The sequence below is a fragment of the Melozone crissalis genome, unplaced genomic scaffold (genome assembly GCF_028551555.1).
Source record: "Melozone crissalis strain CALT ecotype California unplaced genomic scaffold, PUWL_Pcris_2 ptg000013l_1, whole genome shotgun sequence".
Lineage (NCBI taxonomy): Eukaryota > Metazoa > Chordata > Aves > Passeriformes > Passerellidae > Melozone > Melozone crissalis.
In genome coordinates, this window is record NW_026535791.1 from 55,877,281 (window position 1) to 55,904,073 (window position 26,793).

Here is a 26,793-nt window from a genome sequence, read left to right on the forward strand (position 1 = left end):
ATTGAACGTGTTGATCTTTAATCTCAACACTTTCTTTCTATCTTTAGCAAATTACTTATTTTGGTTTTCATCAAAACTCTGAAATTTCTGTTTGTCCCTTTCCCCAAGCCCCTTTTCCAATTAGTTCTGCTGGCAGCTGTTGCTTCTGAAAATTTGCCAGTCACTGCTATGCATTAAGGAATAAAAAAAAGGAAAAAAAAGAAAAAAAAGAAAAAAAAAAAAGAAAAAAAGAAAACACCACCCCCCCCCCCCAAAAAAGAAAAAGAAAAAGAAAAAGAAGAAAAGTAGAAAAAAAGAAAAAAAAGGAAGGACTCAGCTTCATCTGATCAGCTGTCCCTGAGCTGAAGTGTTAGGTAACTCCTTTAGGGACATATAATGTTAAATATTGATGGATATCCAATTATGAAGCTATAATAGTGAATATTCATATTGGAAACACAACCCCATGAGATTTTCTTAGCCTATAAAGGAACACAAACATTGTTGTTAAACTAAAGTATGCTCTAAGCTGCAATATTTTATGTAGGCTTGATTAGAATGGGCTAAGGTTTATTAAGCATAAACATTAAAAGGCTCGGATTTGGCCAAAACGCAAATTTCTCTCTCCTGAAATTAGAATTTAATTTGAGTTCACTTTTAAAACAAATTAGAAACATAACCTGCTTGTTTTACGAGACTGGGTGACCCAAGTTTTAGTTTTAGCTTTGTAATCACAAAAGCGATTGTGGTAGTCACCTCATCACAGCTCTCAGCACTGTAAAGGCAGTTTGTTTGATCTTGAGCAGCCTTAGCAAGGACAATGGGGTGTTCATCACGGAAGTTTTTACAGTTGTTTGAGTTGTGTGTTGATCTCCCTGTGCCAGCCCGGCTCCTGGCAGCTCTGGGAAGCTCATCAGGCCAACCTTGCTGCCTTCCCCAGCTGGAGGAGGTGGCTGCAGCCACAGTCAAGCACCCACACAGCCCTGACAGAGGAGGAGGGGCAATGTTCCAGTGTTTTTGTAAGGGAGTAGGCAGGAGGACGAGTCAGCTCTGGGCGTGAGGCTGCAGAGCTGCCCCTGGCTGATCAGGGCTTGTGACTCCTCTGACCCTGGTGGTGGCAAAGCTGTGGCTCCTGCAGGCTCCCTGTGGTGGGCCCTCTTTCCCTTGACCTTGTCACTGCAGAGAGTGGCGGGGAATTTTTCTGATGTAATATATTCAACTCTTCTCATCCTGTCCTCCCCTTGCCATCCCAACAGGCTTTCCAGCATGGCTTGGATTAGCCTTTAGTTCTTGTGGTTTCGTGTTTCAGATTTTGGTCTGGCCATTTGTCATCCTGGTTCTGTTTCTCCTCTCTCTGTTCTTGGAGTGACAGAACACAGGATCACCTCGTTGGATAAGATTATAAATGCTTTGCTGTCGAATTGCCAGTAATGAGTCTCTGCCAAATTTATACTCTAAAATTCCCCAAGCAGCAATTTAATTACATTATTTTGGATACAGCACCATAGCAGCTGCATTCATTTGATGAGGATTCATTATGGCTTATGGTGAAAACAATGGCAAATTAGCTCTGGTGTGTTTTGGAATTTGCTCTTTATTTAGTTTAGAGTAACCCTGTTTTAGTGAGCCTGACTCCCAGGCCCATTTGATCCTGCAGTCTGTGAGAAAATGGTAAAGCTCTGACAAAAGTTTTTAAAAAGCAGATATATCTACACCTGTTGCAGCTCAGCTGTTGAACTCCTGCTGGTTTGTGGTTAAAAGGGAATTACCAGACAGATCAATTCCACTGTGTTTCAAAGAATATTACAGGACCATTTCCAGTCATGTGCATAAATCAAAATAAATACATAAATAAAAAATCTTCAGTCTTGCCCATATTTTTCATTGATGAATATTTTCTGCAGGAAAGTATTATATCCCTACCAGAAATCTAGTATGGGTTCTCAAGGAAATCAAAACCAAATGACTTCTACAACTACTTCCAAGTTCCAACTTAAGCCAGCTTTATGAAGTATTTGTTTAACATTTTTTAAACTCTCTGGAGGATTTATAGCAGGTTAGGGGGTGACATGATGCCTAGTCATAGGGCAAAATACACAACTACAGTGTAAAAACCTCCTAAGATCAAATTTGTTCTCCCACCACTATTCTAAATAAAAGCCACAGCTTCCCACTAGAAGCTTTTGCCAGAATGCCAACATTTTGCGAAGGGCATAACTTCTGCAGGAAACTTTTGTACTGAAAGAAGTCTTTCTATAGATATAGTTATAGTACCACTTTTGGATCTCCAGTTTATTTTGATTTGTTCATCCATAGTGGTAATTGGTAATGGTAAAAATAATTTTTGGCCACTTAAGAACACAAGGAAAAAGAAAGTTTCTGTTTTCAGCTTTCTTAAAACTCTGTCACGTTTGCACATCTTAACCACTCTGTGCTGATAAAGGGAACAACCCTTAACAGAGCTGGACACAGAGAAATTGCCATATCCCCTTTTGTTACACTCTGTGAAGGGCTGTAGGTGGAATTGCTTCTCCTTCCTTAGGATAATGTTTAAAGTTCATTCAATCACTTTCCTTCCTGTCCTAATCTGTCAGATCCTTGTCTTTACTTTGTACCACAACCAGACTAAATCTGACCCATCATTGCATAATTTCAACTTGCTAGACACCTAGGAAATTATTCACTTATTGTGCAGAGATGTGGGGTTTTTTTTGTTCTTGAGAGCTGGCATAGCAAGGGTGGGATTGAGCAGGCAAGGCATAGGAGGTAGGGATGAACTGCTACAGGGAGGGGAAAATGGTGGATGCACAGGAACTAGCCATCAAATTGTTGTAGCTGCAGGGAAATTGTATTTAAGACAACTAATTTGTGCATCTACTATCAGTACTTAGGCCAGCAGTCTTGCTGGAGTTCACTTGTGCAGTCCCTGGAGACTGCTGGGTGCCTGAAGAGGGAGGAAATGGATGAGCCTCAGGGCTCCCACCTCAGCTGTGCCTGCTCCCCTGCACTGCTGGGGCTGCTCGTGGCCAGCAGAAAGTGCAGGGAATCAGTTCACCAAAGGTTGCACAGCTGCTGGAGCTGCTCCAGTGGGATGATAGCAGCATGCACAGAAGACAGGGAGAGCAACATCATCAGAAAGAACAATTTTTGGTGGAAGCAGGCTTGTTAAATTTGTTTAGTTATCCCATAATATACCTTCAGTGCCAGGAGTGTAAATAACAAAAATCCTAAATTGTCAATGATAAATAAACAAACAATAAATAATAATTTTAAAATCTTATAACACTTGTTGAAGCAATGTGGGATTTTGGTGGTCTGCCTGAGGCCAGAATTTGATATATACTATAAACATAATATAAAGCAAAAATAGTAATAGACCCAAATTTTTAAGACTAAGCAGGACACCTTTTACTCTCACTACCAGAGTAGAAGGGGGAGTAAAAATTTTCACAACACTAGAAAAGAATTACATGACTTCTGAATCCTAAACATGAATACTGAAATTATATATGTAATGTGTTAAAAAACAAAACACCAAAGCTTTAAAACCCTTCTCTTGTACCCGGCATACCCAGTTAAAACAGCTTCCCATTATGGAAGCACTTAGCTTCTTTGGGATTATGACAGACTTTCCCTATGAATTTTTCTGTAGAAAGAGTGACTCAGAGGGAGCAGCCTGGAGACACACAGCTTCCAAGATTGGATATTTATTTGCCTGACCTTGCAGACCTCCTTAGGAAGGAAATGAGTTCCTCCAAGGAAAACTCGTGACAGCAGACTCAGCCTGCTCTGCAAGCAGAGTCATTCAGCCCTGGAACCTCAGGGGGAACCAGGGCTCCTACCATGTCTACAACACGTCAGAAAAAAACCCCAAACCAAACTACATGAACAAACAAGCACTCCCCTCTTTACCTTCTGCAGTTTTATTCCTTAATATGACAGTTTCATTGCAAACTATAATCAGAATCATTACAAAATAAGCTCTCCCACATATGAATTTGTAACTTGTGACAATCATTTATCAGTAACACAACAATTTACTTGTACTCCTATACTGCACTCAACTCTGCACACAATAGGTGCAAAAATTAGACTAAAATAAATTCCTAATTTATTCAAAATTATTTTAATATTAATCTGAAGCTTTCACTGTTGAAATTAAATATTATGAGATTTTATAGTATAACTCCAAATTGGTTTTATTTGCTGTTTTCTTTTTTTTCCCCTTAAGTGTAGTAGTGACTTATTTGACAGAAAAATTACATTGCCTTCAAGTGAGAGTATGCTAAATTATTTAGGCAGAGCAAGAACCCATTTAAAACTACTCAAAATTCAGAATTCATTTAAATTTTTTTCTTTTTTCCAGAAAAATGTTTTAGTAGCTTATCATTCTCTTTACTCAACCTCTTCTAACAAAAGACATTACCAGAAACAACCTGAAGAGGTAGTTTTACTCAGAGTAATTCACTGCATGTTCAGGCAAATATTTTCAACTAGTATAAATATGAATAAATCTGGAAGTAATCAAGGAAATTAATGGGGTAAAAAGGTTCCTCTGATAATATTCTTACCCCAAAAGAACTGCAGTAATTAATTGCATTCTGCCTACATAAGAATTTTAGTGCATCAAAATTTCAAAAGCGTGTGTCTACCAAGTCTGAAAAGAAAGCTAATTCAGCAGAGACAAAAAAAAAAGTGCAAAACCACAAAAAGGCTTCATGGTGCTGCTCTGTTTGGTGGATTTGACTGGAAAGGTCAGTTTTTCCTCAAGAGTGATCATAAGCAATGCTCAAAAGAGGGTGAAAACATTTTTGTATGGCTAATATAACGCCCTTTCCCCCACAAGCTCCAGCAGATTTTAGAAGTTACAGGTTGCAATCAAAGGCAGGGCCAAGAACAATGTTTGCCCATACTTAAGGGACATAAGCAAGAAAAGACTCAAGAGCCACATAAATTCACGCAAAGTTTGCATGACCTCAGATGCCATGAGGCATCTCATGGGTCCTTTTGGTAAGTGGGCACCTTATTGACCCTTGGGCTGAAGAAGGGCCTCAGTGCAGGAGCTCTCTCACATGAAAGATTTTTCAATGTCGTTGAAATGAGTTCTATTTTAAACTGAGATGAGCTCAGTTTACCCCTCAGTGCCAGCCTTCCAAAGCAAATGCAGCTCACCCTGCCAAGCTGAAGAGCACTCTGTGCAATGGGAGAGCCCCAGCACTGTGGGGCCATCCTGGAGTGACCCACTGCCCCAGCAGCCATTACCTACTCAGGGGAAGCAGGCATGATCACAGAGTCAGCAGGAGATCCTGACTGCTGCAAAAACACAGCACCCTTCATTACCAAGCATTCACTTCTATCCTTCTCTTGAGATCTTATCTGTACATATATTCTCCTCCCTTTTACAGTTTAAAGACTATAGTACATTTTGTTATATTGGGAAATGCATTGAAAAATCCTATTTTTTGATTGAGAATTTCAAAGTACTTTTTTTAAAAAAACTACATTCAGATATCATTTGCAGTATTTTAACAGTTACTTGAATTATTCCTTTGAAGGGATTTCTTGCACGCATGTGTTCCAAGTCTTTGGACAAGAAATAAAATATTTCAAATACCTATTCAGATGAACTTTCATTCATACACAGATCAGAATATTCTCTACTCTTTAGAAACTTAATAGGATAGGTATTGTTCAAATTCAGTTTGAATGAGTTATAATCTCCATATGCTGCTCTCTTAATTTGGAAATAAGTTTTGCACACCCTGTCCTTACCTATAGCTTAACGAATCTGCTTAATACTTCTACCACAAGACACACATGTTGTGAGCAGTTGCTCATCTTCAATCTCTTTCAAAGTTTGACAGTATCCTAACAAATAACAAAACTTGGGTTTATAGTCTCACATTTCAGAATAGTCAGGACATCTCCAAAAATGCAGATGCTTTTCAGGGGGAAGGCTACTGAAGTGTGGGAACCTATGGAAGTTCCAGCTGCTCTTAGAGCAAAGCTCTGGTGCTTACCAAGAGAATATTAACTTGTCTAATACAGGTTCAACACAGCAACACAGCTTCTTCTTTTTTACTTCCTCACAGGAATTTTTTATTTCTCCAATAGTTAATGAAAGACAATGTGTTTTCTATTTTACTTTTGTTAATTTTAACTATCAACCAGATCTACATGTAGGAAATTTCTCTGACATTCAAACACATTACAAGCTTGAGTGGACATTATTATTCATAGCCAGCATGACATCTCAATCACCACGACCTGCATGGGGTAAACAGAAGAGTTTGAAAAGTCTTATGTTTTGTTGTATATGTGTGGATAGTTCAAAAGAAATGAGAAAAGCTGGATTATTTTAACTGGGGAAGCACTTCTTTTTTCTTCATTTGCTTCAAATTAGCCATTGCCTTACCCAACTCTGATACTCTGAGTATGTTAAGAAATCTTTCAGTACTATCTGCTATCAGAGATGTTCCAGCTAATTTGTAGTCAAACACGTTAGTGTTTATCTTCTGCGGCAGAAATAGAAGTTTAATATCTATAAACTACTTCAAAATGTGCATGAACTACTGGCAGAATTACAGTAAATGATAAAGAAAATTGCAATAGTGCTTAGTGTTTTAGGCATACCCCTGAAAAAGCAGTATTTGAACAATCTCATCCTGATATAAGTCTTGGGCTGCAAGAGCTCTATTCCCCAGCCCCTCACTCAGCCTGAGAGCAGATTGATGTTCCCATCTTCATCTGTCCTGGTATTAGCAATGATTTATCACCCACAACTGGTGAGCCTACAGTAAACAATGGTGAAAGAAATGATTAATGCAGTATGGCACTGAGAAGTAATTGCATGAAAAAGGCCACACATTTTGCTATTTATTGTAATGAGCTGATACATAATTTACATTAAAGATCTCTTCTCATTGTACAATGATTTTATTTTATTTTGAATAAACCTTTAAAAATAATTTGCTATCAATCCCAAAATGTCATTAAGAAATTAAAGCTGAAACACTTATAAGACAGAAGAAAATCTGTTTCTCAGAGGATATAAGAGATTCTCTCATATTTTTGATTTTTTTTTCAAATTTAGGGTGTGTAGATTTCAGTCAATTAAGAGTATTGTTATAGAAGCAACTTATATCAGTTTCAACATCAGAAGTAATACATTAGACTGGCACATAAGGAAAGACATACAGAGCCAGAAACTGCAGTGGCACCTCTCCTCCTGGATGAAGAGCAAAAGAATCCAGGCTTTTCAACATAAGGACAAAGGGAGTTGGGGCTATTGTATTTCAAACCAAAATAATTATATGAAATCAAATAGTAGTGTGAAATCCAATAGTATGAAATCAACTAGCCAATATTAATTTCAAAATTCTTTTAATCATGGCCATTACCTGATGCAAACAGCTCAATTCAATGTTACTGTGACCACAAAAAGTGTCTATATACCTGTCATGCTTGCTGTTGATTTTTGTTCTAAGGATGGCTGAATGAATACTCCTTGAAGTTGGGATTACATCTCAAGTACTTGTACAAGACCTAATATTATAGGACTTTCTGTTTTAATTGAGCCTTTGGGGATTACCACAGTAAAAGTAAGTAAATTATTTCTACACTTGATAGATGTAGTTGACAGAGATGATAGAGGAACTGTCTAAAAGTCAGCAACCCACAGAGATTTTTTTTTTTTTTTTGTTAAAAAAGCCCTTAACTGTCATGTAAATCTGGAACTTTATATAGTATATTATTCTATCAAATTATCCTTGACTTTCAAACTTTCAGCATTTGATTTCTTCTCTGGGCCACTAAAAGACTATGAACAAGGAGTCTGGGGTAACTTAGAAGACCATTCTGAATATCACAACTAATTGAACAGATAAATAACAAAGGCAAAAGCCATATGCACTCTAGCTACTTTTCTCATCTGTGCTGAATTTGATTTCCCTCATGATGTAAAATATAATTATAGGATCATACTGCTACTTTATGTTAATATGGTCAACATACTCCAAGTAATCTAAAATTGCTAAGTTTCAAAAAATAAGACTGAGACTACATTTAGACAGGAAATTTTCTATTCTCAAGAAATGCAAAGTTTGTGAGCATGTAAAAACCCCAAACCACTACACACTCTTGGTTTCAGTCGAACTGACAGAACTTTGTTCATGTAATAAACATAAAAATATAAATAGCCTAAAAATTCTGGAAGTGCGATAGTAATAATTTAGATGAACATTTCTACATAACCATATACCTGGACTCACTGCTTTTGTATTTTTCTGACCCTCTCTGATTTTCAGTAGTCAGAATTTCAGGGAGGTCTTACGTGGAAGTCACAGTGCATGTGCAAACACAGCTGCTAGCAGGGGGCACAGAATTTTCTAAATTTTGAAAGTGCAGTCCTAGCTACTACAAAGAATCACATCTTGGCAACTGGGAACAGCTGCAAATGGATTATTCATCTTTAATGGAGGGGATCTGTAAGGTACAAAAGCAGCCCAAAGGCCCAGTCTTTCAAGCACATCTGTCTGAGGCACTGAAATAACCCTGTAGATGCAGCCCTTCCACCCTTGTAAACTGAGATATTGCATAGGACCAACATACCACAAAAGAAGAAACATCTAAAAAAGTAATACTACTACTCCAGCCTGTAGAAATTAAAAAAGAAAAGGCTATCATAAAAATCAATCTTGCTGGCACCATCAAGGCTAATCATCAAGAAAGTCTGTGATATATATTACATGTTTATTAGCTAACCAGGATATTCTAAGCATTCTGCTGGTGAAAACAGTGTACTTTCAACTAAGCATTTGATCTGCAAAAGTGTGAGGATTACTTAAATAAGTGTTTTCAGAAGGTGTAAGAACAGCTCAGTATAGTCACACTATGATAAAATTAACTTTTTCTTTACACCCGCCTTAGTTTTCACTGGGTTGAGACAACTGGAAAATAATTTGTGAGAGCAACATTATAAATGAGATGTGAAAGCTGTGAAGGACAGGAATCCCCTTGCCTCAGGTTCCTGGTGTGGGTGTTTTCTCTCAAGGGCAAAAATGTCCTCCCAGCAAAAGACAACACTTCTTGCTGGACAGTCAAGGGACGCCCACAGAGATGGAGTCTGGATGACTGGTTTGGGGAGAGATAAATATAAATGGGGGAGAAAGGGAGCACAGTCTTATCACTCATATCAGGGTTTGAGTCCAAAACGTGCTTTAGCAAACCAACACAGCTTTCCAGTCCATGACCTTCTGCAGGAGTTTCCCTTGCCATGGACTATTCAGGCTTTCCAAATTAGTGACCATTTCTGTTTGTTATTAACCCTATGTAAGGTCCCCAGTGCTAATGGCATATACAACTATTGTTGTTTTGATAGGAAGCATACATTTTACTTAAGAAAGAGGGTCAAATTAAAACATAACAGATATACAGCTGTAAAGCCCAAAATTTGAAGGATTATACTGGGATCATTGCTAAATTTGTGTGTATTGTAAGATCAAAAAAAGTAAAACAAAAAAAAGATGTCATGAAAATTATTCAACATATGATTGAGAACTAGTCTGGCTTCCTTGGAAATCAGGGTCATGAGAACAAAGATAATCATGCTGTGCTATTCACAATTTTGTTTAATTTTTCAATTTTTCCTGAATGGATTAGACCTTTAACACCATCATTTCCACTAAAATGGAAGGAAATAAGTAGTATGTGGAAGACTTGCCAACTATTAAATTTTTGAAATTAAGTTTTAAAAAATTGGCTTCTATTACTTAAGGAAACTTGGGCAGATAAAACCCCTTAATCCCATAGTACTTAGAACTATTGTAAAATCATAGTTCATTATCCACAGTCATATACATGAAGAACTTCAAAATGTGTCTAAAATAAACACATACACACTCTCTTCCCTGATAAAAGACTAATTTTGATATTCTGTATTAATACTTTCTGTTATCCTTCTAAACTCTGAAAACAAATACCAAATGGAGGAAAAAGACAAAGCAGATAACACCAAGCTAAAGAGACAATTTTCTAAAGTCTGCCTTAGTAATTATATTTCAGTGTAATAAAATAAGTGTGGATGGAAATTTTTTGTAGTAAAACAGCTTATTCCTACATCAGTCCTCTTCCATGCAACAACTTCATATTTTTGGATCTTTGCAAATACTGAAGTGTAGACAGTTAGTTGTAGTTTTGCATCTATTTCTGGGTTAAATAATTAAGTAATATCAAATAATATTCCATAATAATCCCTGTGACTATTCATCATTTTAATTTCATAAAAAATTTGTACACTGAAAAATCTATCAAACACTATCTAATCTGATAATAATAATATAATAATAATATGAAGCTGCATCTAATCTAATAATAATGGAAGTCCATGAGCTCTACACTTTGCCAGGTTGGGTATGATGCTCTAACTATATATTAAATTTGCAGAACTCGCACTACCTTCAATCTGTTACAAACAATGTAAAGGAGGTGCCATTTATCTAAATGTTTAATAACACATATAACCATTACATGACATACTCTCTCTTTCTATATTGATGCTGAATTGATTTTTGTCTTTTTGCTTTTATATATTCTCTTTATCCTTTACATATGTTTTTGTAGCTCTGTAGCCAATGATTCTATTCATAGCTAGCACTATACCTACTCTATTAGACAGAAAGACAAAATAAATTCCCCAATGGCTCCAAGCCCTGGGGTCTAAGTTCAGATTCTCTGGGAAGCCAAGGTTGAAACTGGCTCTCTGAGACACATTTTTATAAACAAAGTTTAGTTCCTATCTAAGGTGCGTAGGAATTCAGAAAAGGGTAAAATCAGGGAAGAATTACCTCACCATTTCAGTCACTAATAGGGGATTCTTGTCAGTTATGCTAATTTGCTAAATACATAAAAATTGTATGCACTCTATGTTATGTGTGTATCTTTGGTGCTTCCCATCTAGCAAGTTGTGCACCTGTGGATCTACAGATCCTTAGAAAGGTAACCTATTTTATCACCTAACTAGGTCTGGCTTGCGCTTTTAGGACAAACAAAAAGGCATCACTACCAGTTGGACTTTATTAAAATAGATTGCATTAAATACCAAGTTAGTGAAGTTAAGGGTATACAGAGAAACTGTAAATTTAGATATGAAAATATTCAGCTATTAAAAAGGACACATGCATAGAATTGTAAAAATAGAAAACAAGTAAATCTATTGATGCATAATATATATATATATTTGACCTTTGACTTTGATTATACTTTTACTGACCTACACATATATATGAAACTGTATACTTTTACTCAAACACAGGCATATGTGTGTTTCTTCAAATTCAAGATTCTAGATATTCCTTAAGTTAGACATTACTGAAAATTACCCATATTTCTATGGTAGACAACTCTACATAGACACAAATGCCAACATATTGCAATATATCAAAATAAAGCCATATAAAAATAGTTGGAAAGCTTCAACATATATTTTTCCAGAATCTTTGCAAAGTTACTTAAACATGAGAAGTTTTTCAATCTATAATGTGCATATAGCAGGGAAGCAGACATATTTGTAGAAGCTGTGGTCTTAAGAAAGTCTCCTACCTTTATACAGTGAAAGGTTTAGAAAATATTAATTCATTCCTCCCTACGTGGACACAATTCCTATTCCTTTAATATTTGTGAGTAGTTGAATTGACACACAGTAGAAAAAGTAATCCTTGCATCCTGAATCAACAGATTTGGAAAAACAGATGTGTATGGATTCTATCACTAAAACTATCTGGAAACCAGACAAACAAGAAGCTCCTTCTCTTTCTGGAATTGCTGAGTGCTATTCAGAGAGCTGCCCTGCTTCACAAACATGCCCAAAACAACTCAGCATTAATAAATTTCAAACAGAAATATGGTGAACCAGAGCTAAGCTACCAGAGCTAACTTTGATTCCGCAAAGGATCTTTCTTGACCAAGCATTAGAAAAATTGTGCCAAAACTATTTTTGGCAAGAAGATATATGTTAGAGGCTAAATTCTAAGTAAATATGAAGACATGTAAAAAAATTAGTTCCAATGCTGTTATGCTGGCTTTACACCATTTCAAAATACGTCTTATCATCTATCTTTCTCTTTTCTTATAACTCTTCATGGCTCTTTGCTAATATTAAATGAGTCATATATTTCCATCCACACCTTAGAAGTTTGTTCCTCCTCAAATATTCTCTATTGTTCAAAATAAATCTTATCTGACTGTGTTTTTTCCTCCTGTTCATGAGTTTAAGTACATCTATCCAACAAGAGTAATTTTGTTATCTTTTTCTGAAAGAAAAAAAAAATGTTTAAATTGTTATTTTCTTTTTTTTTTGCAACAAGAAAAGAAAGTGAAGAATCAATATCAAAATTAACCATAAATATTTTTTGAGGTAATATGATGTGGTAAGCACAGTCATTTATTCTTCCTGTATTTAAAACCTTGATTGTTTTTGCTATTAAAAATTATTTTTATCACAATTTTGATCACCACATCATAAATCTTGTGTATTGCCAGGATATTTCCTGTTCTGTTTTGGTCATGGTTTATTGCTTTTTCCATTACTAATATGCATCTGTTTATGATCAACCTTAAAAAGAAAAATAAAAACCAAACCAAAGCGCATCTATAAGCACTAGACCAACAGTGAGCACGAAGGTGGCATCGTGGCTGTGCAGCTAAGCAAGAAAGATTGCTCCTCAAGGAACACAAATGCCCTCTATTCCCCCTGCCCCAGTACAGGTTGAGAAATAGAAGCACCTCTCAGGGATGGGGATATTGTTGTCAAAGGAAAGCATTTTCTCATTTTGAGATGTCCACTATTGTTGTTACACTCGCTGTTAAACACACTTCAGTGTAGGCGCCTCTGCTGGACAAGAGTACAGAAATCCTAATTAAGGAGCTTCATTTTTGCCACAAAAGGAGCTAGATTGTAATGCAATCTTTTGTCCTATAATTAATGACGGGTGAGATATTGTTTAAACCACTAGCAACACCACTGCAAGAAAATGTGAGTAATTAGCATAGCTTAACACCCAGAACAGCACCAGTTGCTGTTGTTAGTACCAGTAGTGTGTCGATTTAAAAAGAAAAATCAAAAGAGCCACCTTAAGCAGGTCAGCTTTTCTTTTGAAAGGTAACGTTAATCACACATTTTTTAAGTGATCCACTATACTACTGGCTATCTCATTCTTTCAGATTTTTTTTTTAAGATTGAAAGTAGCCTATATCAAACCCCACGTATACTAAAAAGTCACAGCAGCAAAATAGCAAGCAACCACCCATTTTCTAAAGTGGGAATTTGCTGATCCATTTAAGTGTTTAATTTGCATGGGGTAGGTGCACACTATCTGTAAGTTAGTAAAGACCATCTGCAATCTCATGCCTAGTGTTATATTACAGAAAGACCAGTGATTCAGGAGGTCATATCACCCTTAAGGAAGGCAGAGGAAGAGGCCTGAATGTGAAAATGGAGATGAAATTTTTGACCATCAGCTACCAAATGCTGGTGGAACTGGTATCGCTCCAACTTCTGAGGGATAAATGCCAATCTACAGAACTGAAAATCTTATTTTCTAAGATCGATTTGTAAACCAGAACTAACTCATGTGATGGGAGAGATAACAAGAAAAGGAAAGACATTACTTTCAGATTACCTGCTTGTGAACAGAGAATGGATGCTGGATCTGCATGGAAACCACTTGGACTAATGTTCCTGGACCAGAGTGTAAATATGTCATATATGTGGCGTAATTGGCATGACTGATGTCATCACTGGTGTTACCAACATAAACTAGGCTGCTTCATGACTAAGATGACAGGAACAGGATTCCGCATGGACTACCAATTGTGTGTGCAAAGGTGTTTTATACAGTTTGGGTACAAAGAAATTCTTCATCTCAAAAAAAAAATACAAAATAATATAAATAATGCTAGGAGTTGTCATTCTGAGACAAGAGTTATTTGGCTCAAGTCTATACTAACCATTAAATTAGTACTTTAATTAGTCTTTAAGGTGGCTCGTGTAAAATCTTTAGTAGGCTTAGAACTTCAGTTGCCTTGCTTTTAGGTTAGCTAAGCTGGGTGACATCCAATGTGAATGTTATCTTTTTTAGCCTCAGAGCTTGCTTAGTCATCTTTGCACAGAAAAGACACAGATCATGAAAAAACACCCTCATTTTCTTCCTATCAACAGTATTGAGTCAAAGATCACAAGGGAGAAGACAGGCCTTTTAAAGTCTTCTTTCAAGACTTGCATTATCTAGGTGCAAGAAGACCAGAAATGTTTACTCCTTTTTTTTACATCATCAAAAACATGCTTATCCAGTATGTAATGTTGAAGGTCTTTCATGTTAAGTAGTGTATTCCTAATGGTATAAAGTTGGAAATCAATACATTGTTATGTCACTAAATAGTAGTACCTGGTAAGAATGTAAACTCACTGTATTAATAAAAACCACAGTAAATCCAGGTGGCTATTCACTTCTATGGCCCATGTTAATGTTACCAACGACAAATCTATTAAAATAACAAATTAGTTCAGAAAAAGAGAAAGCAAAAATAACAACTCTTTGGTAAATAAAAAAGTCTTTAAGAGATGAAAGGAAGTTATCGGGTCCAGGTAAAGAAGCGTCTTTCATTATGTTCATAGGAATATGATGTGCATATTTGCATAGCATAGAGGCGCAAAACCTGCACAGAATGCGTGTGCAGATTTCACCAGTGAGCACCTAAAGTGATCATAGACATGAGTGCAGCCACACACTTTAATCTGAAAGTATTTAAGTTAGTTAAACCTATAATTCAGTGGTTTTTCCATGTTCAAAATTCTGTTTGGGAAGGCTGGCAGTTGAACCTTGCTCTCCATGCTTGTGATTTCTGGATTGCAGTCCATGTTTAAAAATTCCATCTACAGCTGCACACAGGCACATGCAGACAGTCTGGAGGGAGCAGGTGGAGGAAAGTGGGGGATGCCTAATTCCTGCCTTGGCTCTGCAGCAGCACAGAATCAGCGTGAGAGAAATGCACACCCAGGTGGGTGTGAGGTCACCTGCCTTGGCCTCAATGTTCAGCAGGAGCTCTGTCTCTGCTGGCAGCCTGGAGAGCCTCCAGAGCACCCTGAGACCTGGCTGCCGACTGCCACCTCGCTCAGGGTGTCCTGCACAGGACCAGGCTGCGGGAGCCTCCCAGCTACCTGGCAGGAGATGCTCCAGAGGCTTCCAGAACCATGGGAATGCTGCAACATCAGAGACAATTTTGGCTTTGTTACTAGCATTGCACTGCCCGCGAGCCTGGTGGGAGGCAGCGCGGGAAGAGCAGAGCCGGCATTCGGCTTCCCTGGCTGGATGGGCAGCTGGCATCCCTGAAGCCAGCACAGATAAATGCATCTCCTGTTAGTGGTGATGTGAAGGGCTTTTCACAATGAAAGCAACCTAATGAAAAATGATCAACAGCAAAGCGTGTGCGAAGAATGCATGACATTTCAGTCTGCGTATGTGAAGTCGGAACAAAACATTGCCAGCTGCAAGTAGGTAGGAAAATTCACCTGAACAGTACTTTGCACGGCACATTCCTTATGATAGCTTTAGAGAAACCCAAATACCAGTTAGGAAATTTTCTTAAGTAAAATCTGGCACCTTTTACATGGTGACCAAACGCACATACAGATCTGTATGTGTATCTCATATGATTAGAGATCGCACACCTGCCTTTCCCAGCTGCTGCTGGAATGAGGACTTTAGAATGCAACCAAAAGATATTTTCCTTCCCAACCACACACTGCTTGGCTAAAAAAACTGATAGGTAACACTAACCTTTAGCTTGTCATAGCGGTCACTTAAAGCTGCCACCTGATGGTCACGGTGTCGCCCGACCAGTTTACACAAGGCACAGATTAACTGGTCATCAGTCACACAGTACATGTTAACTTTCTCATCCTCATGCTCCAAGCACATTAATCCTCTGATGTGAGAGTCCGGGATGGGCTCGATGAGACGGTGGCCGGTGAAGGGCTTCTTGTTGGGGTGAGTGGCTTTCAGGCACTCCTCGCAGTAGGACACCTCGCAGGTAACGCAGGTTTTCACCGCCTCCTGGGCAGGGTCCTGGTCGCAGAACTGGCAGAGCACCTTCTCGCAGGACGACATGCTGTTGTTATCGAACGCCCGCTCCCGGCGGGTCTCGCTGGGGGAGTTGGGCCCGCTGACGGAGGCTTTCTGAAACCTGTCGATGATGTTCTGCAGGGTGACGTTGCGCTTGAGCCCGTCTAGACCGCGCTGGCTGAGGGTGATGACATAGCGGCAGGTCGGGCACTGGAAGGCGGTGATAGACTCCACCGGCTCGTTGGTGGCGCAGTGGGAGACCAGGATGCGGTGCGCGCAGTTGAAGCAGAGGCTGTGAGCGCAAGGCAGCAGCAGCGGGTCTTCAAACAGCTCCAGACAGATAGGGCAGGTCAGTTCTGACTCCAGTGTTTCCATCTTCAGGCAAAGCTTTCCTGTGGCGTCAGCGAAATCCAGGGAAGCTGATCAGCTATCTGGAAACACATGTAAAATTCGATTAGGCAAGAGAAAACATGAGGGGTCAGCCATGGGGGGTTGTCAACTTTCGCCACCGCTCCCTGGTCTATCAACCCACCATGCCGGGCGGGAGAGCAATCAAAAGTTTTGAACCTGCACATACACACATCAAGGTATTTAATCTGTTTTATTCTATCCCCCCCCACCTTCTGTTCACTTAAGAATGAAAAAGCCCAAATGTTCTTTTTTTTTTCTCTTTTCCTTTCTCTTTTATGCAATCAAGAATGTTTCCGTGCATTATTAAAACCCAAAATGATGAACTTCAAAAGCCTATTACAGCAAAATTAGATTTCTTTTGCAGATGCTGCTTTTGGCTTCACTCATCTATTAGTAAAACTTTAAAAAAAAAAACTACCTTCAATTTTGTATGGCATTGTGCAAGGGTTAGTCCAGAGTATTATAATTGATAAATTTAAAATCTCTATTAGCATTGAGTTATTTTATCAGATTGAATGTTTCACTTGCTGCTATAGGAATCGCACAGCATTTAGAGTACTTATTAGAGTACTTATACTGTGTTTATTTATGTAAATATATATATATGGATTTAAACACAAGGAATAATGTTTTCTAGTACGTGATATCCTACATATATGTATGATATATATCATGTATACTCTTATGCATTTCAATAACACATGAAGCTGTATTTATGGGCAACTATATCTTTGTGCATATATACCTGCATACATATGCCAAAAAGTATATCAATACATGTTTGTAATAAGATTAATATAGCCACAAGGAGCACACAGTGCTGTAACTGAAATGCCTAAATGAAGATGAATTAGGTACATGCCAAACAGTAGCTTAGCCCAAATTAGTGATGATCCCAATCTCTAATACAAGAAAAGCCTCTAGACAGTAGGACAGTAAAATGTAGTGAGATAGGGAAATGTGTGATTTGCTTAGGAGGAGTCTGTGTAAGTATCCACTTTTGTATGAGTACTCTCTACTGCTAAAACATACGAACTACGGCTTACTTTAGTGACCTTATTAAACCCCTGAAGTGGATTTGGACTAGAATCAACGATTTTTTGAATGGAGGGCATGGGATTTTCTGGAGAAGGCAGCAGTATACCCCCATCAGAGATCAACTGAAACTTCATTTTGCTTCTTTTCCTGCGCTCAGCGTTACAGAGAATGGTTTTGAAAGAGTCGCCCTACGCGACTCTCCCTGCCTAAGCTCCCGTCAAGGGCCCGTCACTGCCGCAAGCAGACGGGTCAGTGAAGCAGAAGCAAAAGCTATGCTTCACACTCGCAGAGCTGTACCTCTTCACAGTACAATCTATTTAAGCTTTGTTGCTCATAACTGAGGATGGCTTCAGATGGCACAGCTGCATCGTCTTTACACTGTAAAGTCATTGTTCAGTTGTGTGAACTATTGACTCCTCCCCTGGCCAGGGAAAAAGACAGAAGGACAAGAATCCCCCACAAACAAACCTTGATTCATTAAGGGTGAGAAAAGCCCAGGGCTCATTAGCAGCCTTGGGAACCAAGCAGGCTTGAATCTTCTGTACTTCATGACAATTAGCGTGGGGAGCATGGTGGCAGTGACAGGAATGCTACCTATAACCCCAACATGAACCAAGCAAAAAGGAAAGTTCAGCTAACAGAGGCAAGGTTCAGACTTCACCATTGGTATTTAGTCCTCCTTGCTGTGTGGGAAGAGCAGCAAGGCGTCTGTTCCAGAGGTATGCCTAGAAATGAGGATACTTTGCCTCTTTGCACTAATGCGTCCTTTTATTCTGCCAAGAAATCTGAGCATTTAAAAAATGCACTGACCCCATCACAAAATTTGCTTTTCTGTATCTTCCATGATGCTAATCTTTTTTGAAATAAAGTTCAGTTTGCCAAAGACTAATTCATTTATAGCTATCCATCAGCTGCCATAATTGCACGGTGCATCTGGTCAAAATTAAAGGTCTGGAAATTTAATATAAGCAGGAAGACAACTCCCTTCTCAGCCATAGCCATACAGCAGAGAAGAGACTAAAGCCTTTTCTGCAAATGAAGACCAGTTTGTCTTTCCCCCTCTTCACTCTCTGTCTCACAGAAGTCCCAAAAGATCAAAATCTCATTCACATTGTTTGAATCCCTTCCACACCACAACTGTCTACCTCATCATCCTCTTATCCTGCAGGCTGAATACTGGAAAAGGGAGAACGGGATTTGGGTTTGGCAGGAGACAATGTTTAAAAAGACAAACTAATCATTTCTCATCTATTGGCAGCCCTGTGAAAACCTGCCAGCTTTAAAGGTTTCTTTCTCAGGACCATGTTCAGAATACAGGGCTTTCTTCTATGCTAATCTCTCAGTACAAAATTCCTTCTCCTCTTCCATGTGCCAAACAGTTTCATTCATTCCGTTTCCTTCTTAAAGCTTTTTTTTTAAAGCAAAGGCTTTTTTATGGTACTCATATCAAAGAGATGTATAGATAAACAGCTAGAAGCAGCAGAAAAACATTTGCATCACTGCCTCACAGAAAGATGTTTGAATCACCATTGGGGCTCTACGCAAATAGCACCATCTCAATTGATGACTAACTCTAATCTATCTGACCTGAATGAGCAGCAGCTGAGCCCTAACTAATGCTATTCAGTATGAGCAAGGGTGCCAAAATCTGATCTCAGACTTTAACGTCTTGGAATAAGAACCTATCTTCCAAGGTAAACAAAGCTGAGCACACTGATAGAGACCAAAAAAATTACATTTCCCCCTTTTCTTTTGCAGTTGCAAGTAAGTCAAAACACAGCACATCTAGGACTGAATAATGAATCCTTTGAGAGCCTCTCACCAAAGACAGGCTGCATTTCTGGACAATCAAATGACTACTCTAATCCACTGAATTTCTGCTTTAACATTTAAGTGGGTGCCTAAAGCACACACAGATCAGTGTGCTGATGATCCAGCTACAAAATCTTTCAAACTCACTGGCCCTTGCCTTAAGGTTTCATACTGAGTTCGGGTTTTTCTTTCTTCCTTGAGAATGGCAGACAATTCATAGCTACAGAAAACTGGAAGAAACACAATATGCATTGTTTATGTATGCATATAAAATGGAATACAACTTAAGGTTGTATTCCATATTCAACCTAGCTCAAAAATTGAAATGCACATAGCCTCCAGACGCAGAAAGGAATGAAGGAATTTCAAGTACACAATTTCCTATTTGCAAAAATACGGAATTATTGTCAGAAAATTATATTATGAAAATGTTACTGAAATGACAAGAGTTATTTTTCTACCCACAGGAGGTAATTTTAAGAGCAGATATCAAAATAAAAGAGACTGACAAAAGAAATGTTATTTAAACAACAAAAATATACTTAAGTAACTTTGAATTTGTGACATCCCCGTAGGTGCATAATGATTAGTTATGCAGTATATTGTAAATATGCACTAAATAAAATCTCAACATCAATGTAGTTTATTGCAAGATTCTACTAGAACTAAAGGAATTAGCATCTCTGTACCTCTGCTTACAAGCATGACATATTTTGTAGGTGGCATTAACACCTTCATTTTCCAAGACATAGTCCAGCAGCAACTGGGGTAACTTCTGAGATAACAGATTTAGGAAGGGGGAAAAAAGTTATTGCAGAGAAGCAATTGCAATGAGAGAAGAAAGGAGTGAGAGTATGTGAGAGAAACAGCTCTGCAGACAACAAGGACAGTGAATAAGGAGAGGGAGGAGGTGCTCCAGGTGCAGATTTCCCTGCAACTTGAAAAGAATAAGATGAATGTGTCTTTACAAACAGATGGTGTAAATCTGCTTGTAGATTACGGCCCAGGGACTTGTAGGTAGGGAAGTAACAGGAGAAATTATGAGTTTCAGAAAATACAACCAATGGGCATGGAAAGATGCTCAGCCAAGGTCATGCTAAATTTCTGAACTTTGAGAAGAAGAACAAAGATTTAATTGAGCTATGTTATACACAGGGTGTGTGGGGGTTTGTGTGTGCATGTTAAGGGGAATATATAATAGGTGAATTGGGAAGTCTGCATCTTCCAAGTACCTTAGCCAATGGGGAAATGGAACGAGTGATGGGGCCAGGAAAATTGGGCTGAAAAGGAGGCTGTGTCCTCCAGCAATTTGAGACTCAATGGAGAAATTCCCTATGGCCTCTCCCTTGTTCATGAATAAAGTTACTTCTGTCACTTTTCTGGACATAAACCTCTGGCAATGAGACTTTTTCCACACAAACCCATGGTGAAGACCATGATGAGGTAGGCTGTCCCCCTGCAGTGTTCCATGGTGGAGCTGAGATCCACCTGCAGCCCTTGCAGGACTTCACACCAGAACAGGTGAGTGCCTAAAGGAGTCTGTGACCCTGTGGGAAGCCCAAAGTAAAGCAGATTCCTGGCAGGACTTGTGACCCTGTGATGGACCAGTGTTGGAACAGCCTGTTCCTGAAGGACTGCACATTGTGGAAGGGACCCACACTGGAGTTTGTGAACAACTGTACTCTATGAGAAAAACTCATGTTGCAAAAGTTCTTGTAGGAACTGCTGTCTCCAATGGGATGGACCCCACACCAGAACAGGTGAAGAGAGTAAAGAGCTCTCCATCCAAGGAGGAAGGAGTGGCAGAAAAAAATGTGTGATGTAGTGGCTGCAACCCCCATTCCCCATCTCCTACTGCTGCTAGGGAGAACAAGCAGAAAAATCAGAAGTGAAATTAAGCCTGGGAAGAAGGCGTGGAGGAGAAGGTATTCTGTTTCTCATTGTCTGGTTCTGATTTCATGGGTAAAAAGTTAAATTAATTTTCCCAAGTTGATTCCATTTTGCCTATGACAGTAACTGGTGACTGATCTCTCTGTGTCCTTACCTTGACCCATCAGCCTTTTATTGTATTTATTTTCCTTGCTCAGCTGAGGAGAGGAGTAACAGAGCAGCTTTGGTCAGCACTTGGCATCCAGCCAGGGTCAACTCACCACAAGTATAAAACTACAATTATAAATGAATGTGTCAAAAATTCTGGTATTGAGATCACTTTTGGTCAGTAAAACACTACAGAATTCTCCCCACACTGAATAAATCCCTAGCTACCTACAATAAAGTGGGCAGGCAATGTTATAGCATGCCACACAGTGTCTCCTTCTATTCCAGCTGGTCCTACAACCTTCAGGAGAGGTGAGAACGGAATCCACCAGGAGTGGAAAAGCAGTGGGAAACCATGTCCTACAAAACTTCACTTTCTGCTTTTGCAAAGGTGGAGCTCATGGCATGAATAAAGCTGTTTCATTTCAATTGTAGTGAACTCAGTCCTATTGCAGGAGGAAGGAGCTGTAGGCCATTCTAGAAATTTTAAGCACCTTACTAACAAGTAGCACTGGGTAAAAGAGTTGGACTGGTGACACGTTCCAAAATTCCTTGAAAATCCTCTCTGGTAGAATCACAGTTTGCAGTGGCTTGGTGAATTATAGGCAAAATATGCCTAAACAGGCCTGAATAGCATTTTTTGTAGTCATGTTTTCTAACAATATACTGTGATAAGACTGCTATGGAATGGCTGTTAGAGTAAGGCCATTTCAATCCTGGTCCTCCAAACTCATATACAGGATGGACACAAGACCACTGGCTATTTTAAAGATTGAAGACTAAGATTTTTGTTGAAAATACTTGGCAACTTTTTCAGATAGAAAATGAAATTTATTAAAATGCCATTATACGAATATGAAAAGAAATGTAATACAAAATAGAAGTATGTAATGCAATAAAATTAGTTATGCTTGCATACATACGTCCATACATGTATGTATCCTAGGTTTACAGTACAAGGGGAATTGCAGTGAGCACCCACACTATTCCTGAGTAATCCATGGAATGCTTAAGCAGTTTACTACCGTAATACAGAGCTGTAGTTTTCAAAGTCACAACATTTTTCTGTTAAGTGCACAATAAAAGTAAAGTTATTATCTTTTGTTCTTGTGATAAACCTGCTACAGGCTATAAAAAACCCAACCAGCTTTCAATTCTTCTGTTAACAGTAAAAAAAAAAAAAAAAAAAAGAATTTTAACATTTTCTATCATTTTCTAGGATATACACAAAATTGTCTGGGGAACAACTTTTCTTTCCAACAAGTGAATGTGATTGTTCCACAGCCGGTTCAATTAACATTTCAAATGCAATCAAACCAATGAACTCCTGCATAGCCTAGGTGGTCCTTAGTCCATGACAGATTTGACCTTCTGCAGCACAGATATTGAAACTTGTGGGTACCCATGATGTTAGCAATTGCCAACAGCACAGCTACTGAGATATTCATGTAAATAGTGGTTTGTGTCAGTAGTGCAAAAAGAACTAATAATCCAACATCAGATTTGTTTTTAGAAATGTTTAATGGAAACTACTGTAGCAGTAAAGCAAGCAAGCTGCACACACCCTGAAGCAAGCAAATACTTGTTTTCCCACTGGCTTTTATCAAAGCAGTGAGAACTGATAAATATTCAAAAGATCGTGTCTGTTCAACAGCTCCTGATATGCAAAAACAAATGATCAGCATGCAAGAAAATTACTAGTTCATCCTATTCATACATTTTCATTGGCAGAAGAATTATCATCTGCCTTGTCTAGAAGTTACATGCAGTGTTTCCATAATGTTGAGAGAGTTGTTTGCAACATTTAAATTATATCAATACAGGAAAAGCACACCTGCTATGCTGTTTGCAGTGTTATAAAGCCTTGACAACATCCCTTTCTGGTTGAAACATATGCTAGCAGGAGAATGTATTTTTGAAAAGATGAATCCTCTTAAGTTATTCAGTGAGACAAGAACATCTCACAGAATTAAGGTTTTGGCACAACATCATATGTTCCTGCTCATGGGAGATAAAACAATAAGTAAGGCTCAAAAACTAAAAGACTACAAAAAAAATCTTGACCTGTAAATCCCAAAGCAATTAATCAGTTGCTGATTTAGTATGATATATAGTAATATATTAGATACAATATTACACATGCACATAAACCTACTCTACTATATACTTGGAATGCTTTTTAGTCTTTATTTTTCATGTTATTGCAACTCCTGTATCTTTACATTCTTTAGATAGAAGATCTAATATTTCTCAAAATTCTTCAGGGAAAGGAAAGCAATTAATTGTTTAATATTTAGCATGTGGGAATCAGCACTGACCTCCAATTAAATTTATGGTTGAAGGTCTGTTCCAAAAATCTCCTCAACTAAATTCTAACTCTACATTTGAGAAAATGGCATTTATTCTGGGGTATATCATTGCTGTATAGGAACAAATATCAAGTTCATGTCTTGGTGTGATACTGGCAGCATGGAAAACAACAAATGGAGCAACCTCAAAAACTTACCCAAGGGGACAAATTGCTTTGTACCACACCAGTCTTTTTTCCTCACTCCTTTCAACCTAACAGCTTCCTTGATATAGATGCCACTCCACAACAAAAGGAAGGTAAAATAATTTTACCCACCCAAATCCACCAGTTTTCATAAGGTTTTGGTTGCAGGGTAGAGTTGGAAATCTCCCACATTTTCCCAGCTTGTGTAATGCCTAAGGTGACACAGTACACCCTGAATTTTAACATAGACTATTCAGCAACAGAAGCACTCAGAAATTATGTGTTCCAACACATTCCTTCTAGTCACAATGGGTCACACAGAGACATGTTAGTGCAGCTTGGAAACTCTGTAGCTGTTAAGCTACTGTGAGTTTTCAGAGGTGGCAGAAAGAAATTCTTGCATTCTTTTCCCACCAAGTTGTTCTATTAATTCCTTCCCCACAGCTAAGTAAAGGGAATCATGGGTCCTAAAGTTCATAATCAGTCTTCACCTAGATAATCACATTTTAATTTCTCACAGAAGGATAGCCTGCTATTCTTATGCTTCCTTATCTGAGAGATATCTGTCTTATCTGGATCTGCTTTCTTATCAGAGAGAGCATTTAAAGTAACAGCAATAATTCCCAGGAACTGGTACAGATATAAAGATGTCACCTCAACCACCACATAGGGCTCTGAAGTTAAACTACCTGCAAGATATATTTTTGATGAACTAAAACTCCTTATATTTATAATCACATTACAATACATCACAATGTATTGAGAGTGTTATACGAGTGCATGTGTATATGAGAGTATTATGTATATGTATATGAGAGTATTAAGTGTATATGAGAGTGTCAATCTCTCACTGTCCTGTTCCCTGATCCTCATATGCAATCCTCAAAAAAGCCTAGAAAATATTTTTTAAAGGAATTTTCATAGAGTTCTATTCTGCAGATTTACAAAGAATATAAAGAGATTCTGGCTTTTGCAAAAAAACCCCCACCCTATTGTCTAACACTGAAGAGCCCCTTCTAATTTATGCCTGCTGTACTCTCAGTACACTGAACTCCCTAAGATCATTGGTGTATTTAAAACTCAAGATTTTAATTAGGTCATTAATTAGCTGTGAACCATGGCAAGATGGAAGATAAGGAACAAGTCACATCTGTGGTCTGAAGGTTATCTGTTTTAGATCCCTGACAGAAACATCTCACCACTGGAGGAAACACCCAGCTCAGGTTTCCTGGGTCTGAAAATAACAAAATGGGAATCAGCAGGAGGACTACTCCATTAGGAAGGAGAATCTTCACCCAGGCCCTTTCCAGACCCCGAGTCCTGCTCTGAGAGGAGTGGGGACATCTTGTGCCTTCCTGGTGTCACCGGGGCCACCATGGGCACGGTTCTGCCACCACAGCTTGGGGTACCAGGCTCCTGCTCACCATTACCAGGAGGATTTTTAGGAGCATTCTTTAGCTCTCCAGAACAGAAATCTGCAAGTACCTGTTAGCAAATCACTAAGTGAAAAAATATGAGAATGCAGTCCTTCTCTCTTGCTGCACAGTGGTTCCTAAATGAAAGTGGTGGCTTTCATCTGAACAGGTCTCTATAGGGTCCCTTGGAAATCAATGGAAAGTAATGGCCATCTCTAAAGCCATCTGATTTGGACTACATGAATTTTTCTTTAGTATTAAGTGATCTGTGCTTTCTAGATCTGTTTATTTTATTCCAGGTATGAAAGGAACTTTAGAATCTAAGAAATTAAGACGACATCAACTAACAAGTAACTCTTTCCAGTGCTCTTGAGCTTTAAAAAGAGAAAATAGAGAATCTAACATCTATTTTTTATTGTTATGTGCTCAATGATCACGTATTCAGCCAAATTTGCTTCCAATAAATATCTTCAAATATGCTTAATTTCTATTGTTCTCTAGTTAAAAATCCAAGAGGAAGCAAAGAAAATTGAGTTGAATTGCAGGAGAATGATCCCAGAGCAACCTCTTTCCAGCTGACACCACTGAGCAGGGATTCTTCCGGATTTGGATAGTTTTACTTCTAAATTACTGTATCAATACCACCAATAGGCCTCTCAAATAAAAGGTTCTTAACAACATTCACAAATTGGCTTAGTAGCTTTTAAGGGAGAATGGAAACAGAAAACAATAGCTTAATTATTACATCCCTTTAGATGTTCTTCATCAAAAAAGCGTCATAGTTTATCTCAAAAAAAAATAGAACAAAATTGTACATTTCCTGTCAGCTGGCAAGCAGGTCAGTGTTACTGTAATAACTAGAGTAGCACTTGAGAGTTACTGGTATGCATCTGCACGGCTTCCAGCTTCTTATTCCAGCAGCTTCATAAATACCTATTATCAAACATCACTGAATGTCATCTTATCCTCAGACAACTGTTTTTCTTGAAATACTTTACTGGGAAAATCACACGATGACTCTGTACCTATGAGCTATACATGCTGCTGATTCTCCTAAGTGTATGCTGCATTTTGTGGGCTTTAGTGGATATAGAATTTGCATGCAAAATGACCGTAGTGACCAGACCATCAGTCTGAGCATATTGGTGCCAAATGTACATCCTTGGAAAAAACATCACCTCTCAGCCATCATACTTGAACCATGGCATTGCTTTAGGTTATGTAACTTCATAATTTACAAATAAATAAATGGAATTTGAAAGACTTTGCTCAAGGACTGAAGCAGGCATCAGGGAATTATTGTATTCTTTAAATTTTTCTCATGTAAACATGTATCTCAGCCTTCATCTGTTATTTTAAAAACAGAATTATAATGTTCCAGATGTTGTTAACACTATGCAGATGCTAATGCCCCTTTATCTCTCTAACTGGTTTTATGACAAATAACAAGACAATAAGTCCTTGTTTGAAAACACGAGATGAAAAATGT

General features: G+C 38.3%; 1 protein-coding gene across 2 annotated transcripts in view; it reads right to left on the reverse strand.

The window, feature by feature from the left end:
- The window catches only part of MID1 (midline 1), a 136,949-nt gene that overhangs the window by 76,561 nt on the left and 33,595 nt on the right, over positions 1 to 26,793 (reverse strand). For both annotated transcript variants that reach the window (XM_054271590.1, XM_054271591.1), the window contains exon 2: positions 15,813 to 16,528. In XM_054271590.1, coding sequence (XP_054127565.1) covers positions 15,813 to 16,472 — 660 coding nt within the window. In that variant the 5' untranslated portion in view covers positions 16,473 to 16,528. The remainder of the gene's footprint in view (positions 1 to 15,812; positions 16,529 to 26,793) is intronic.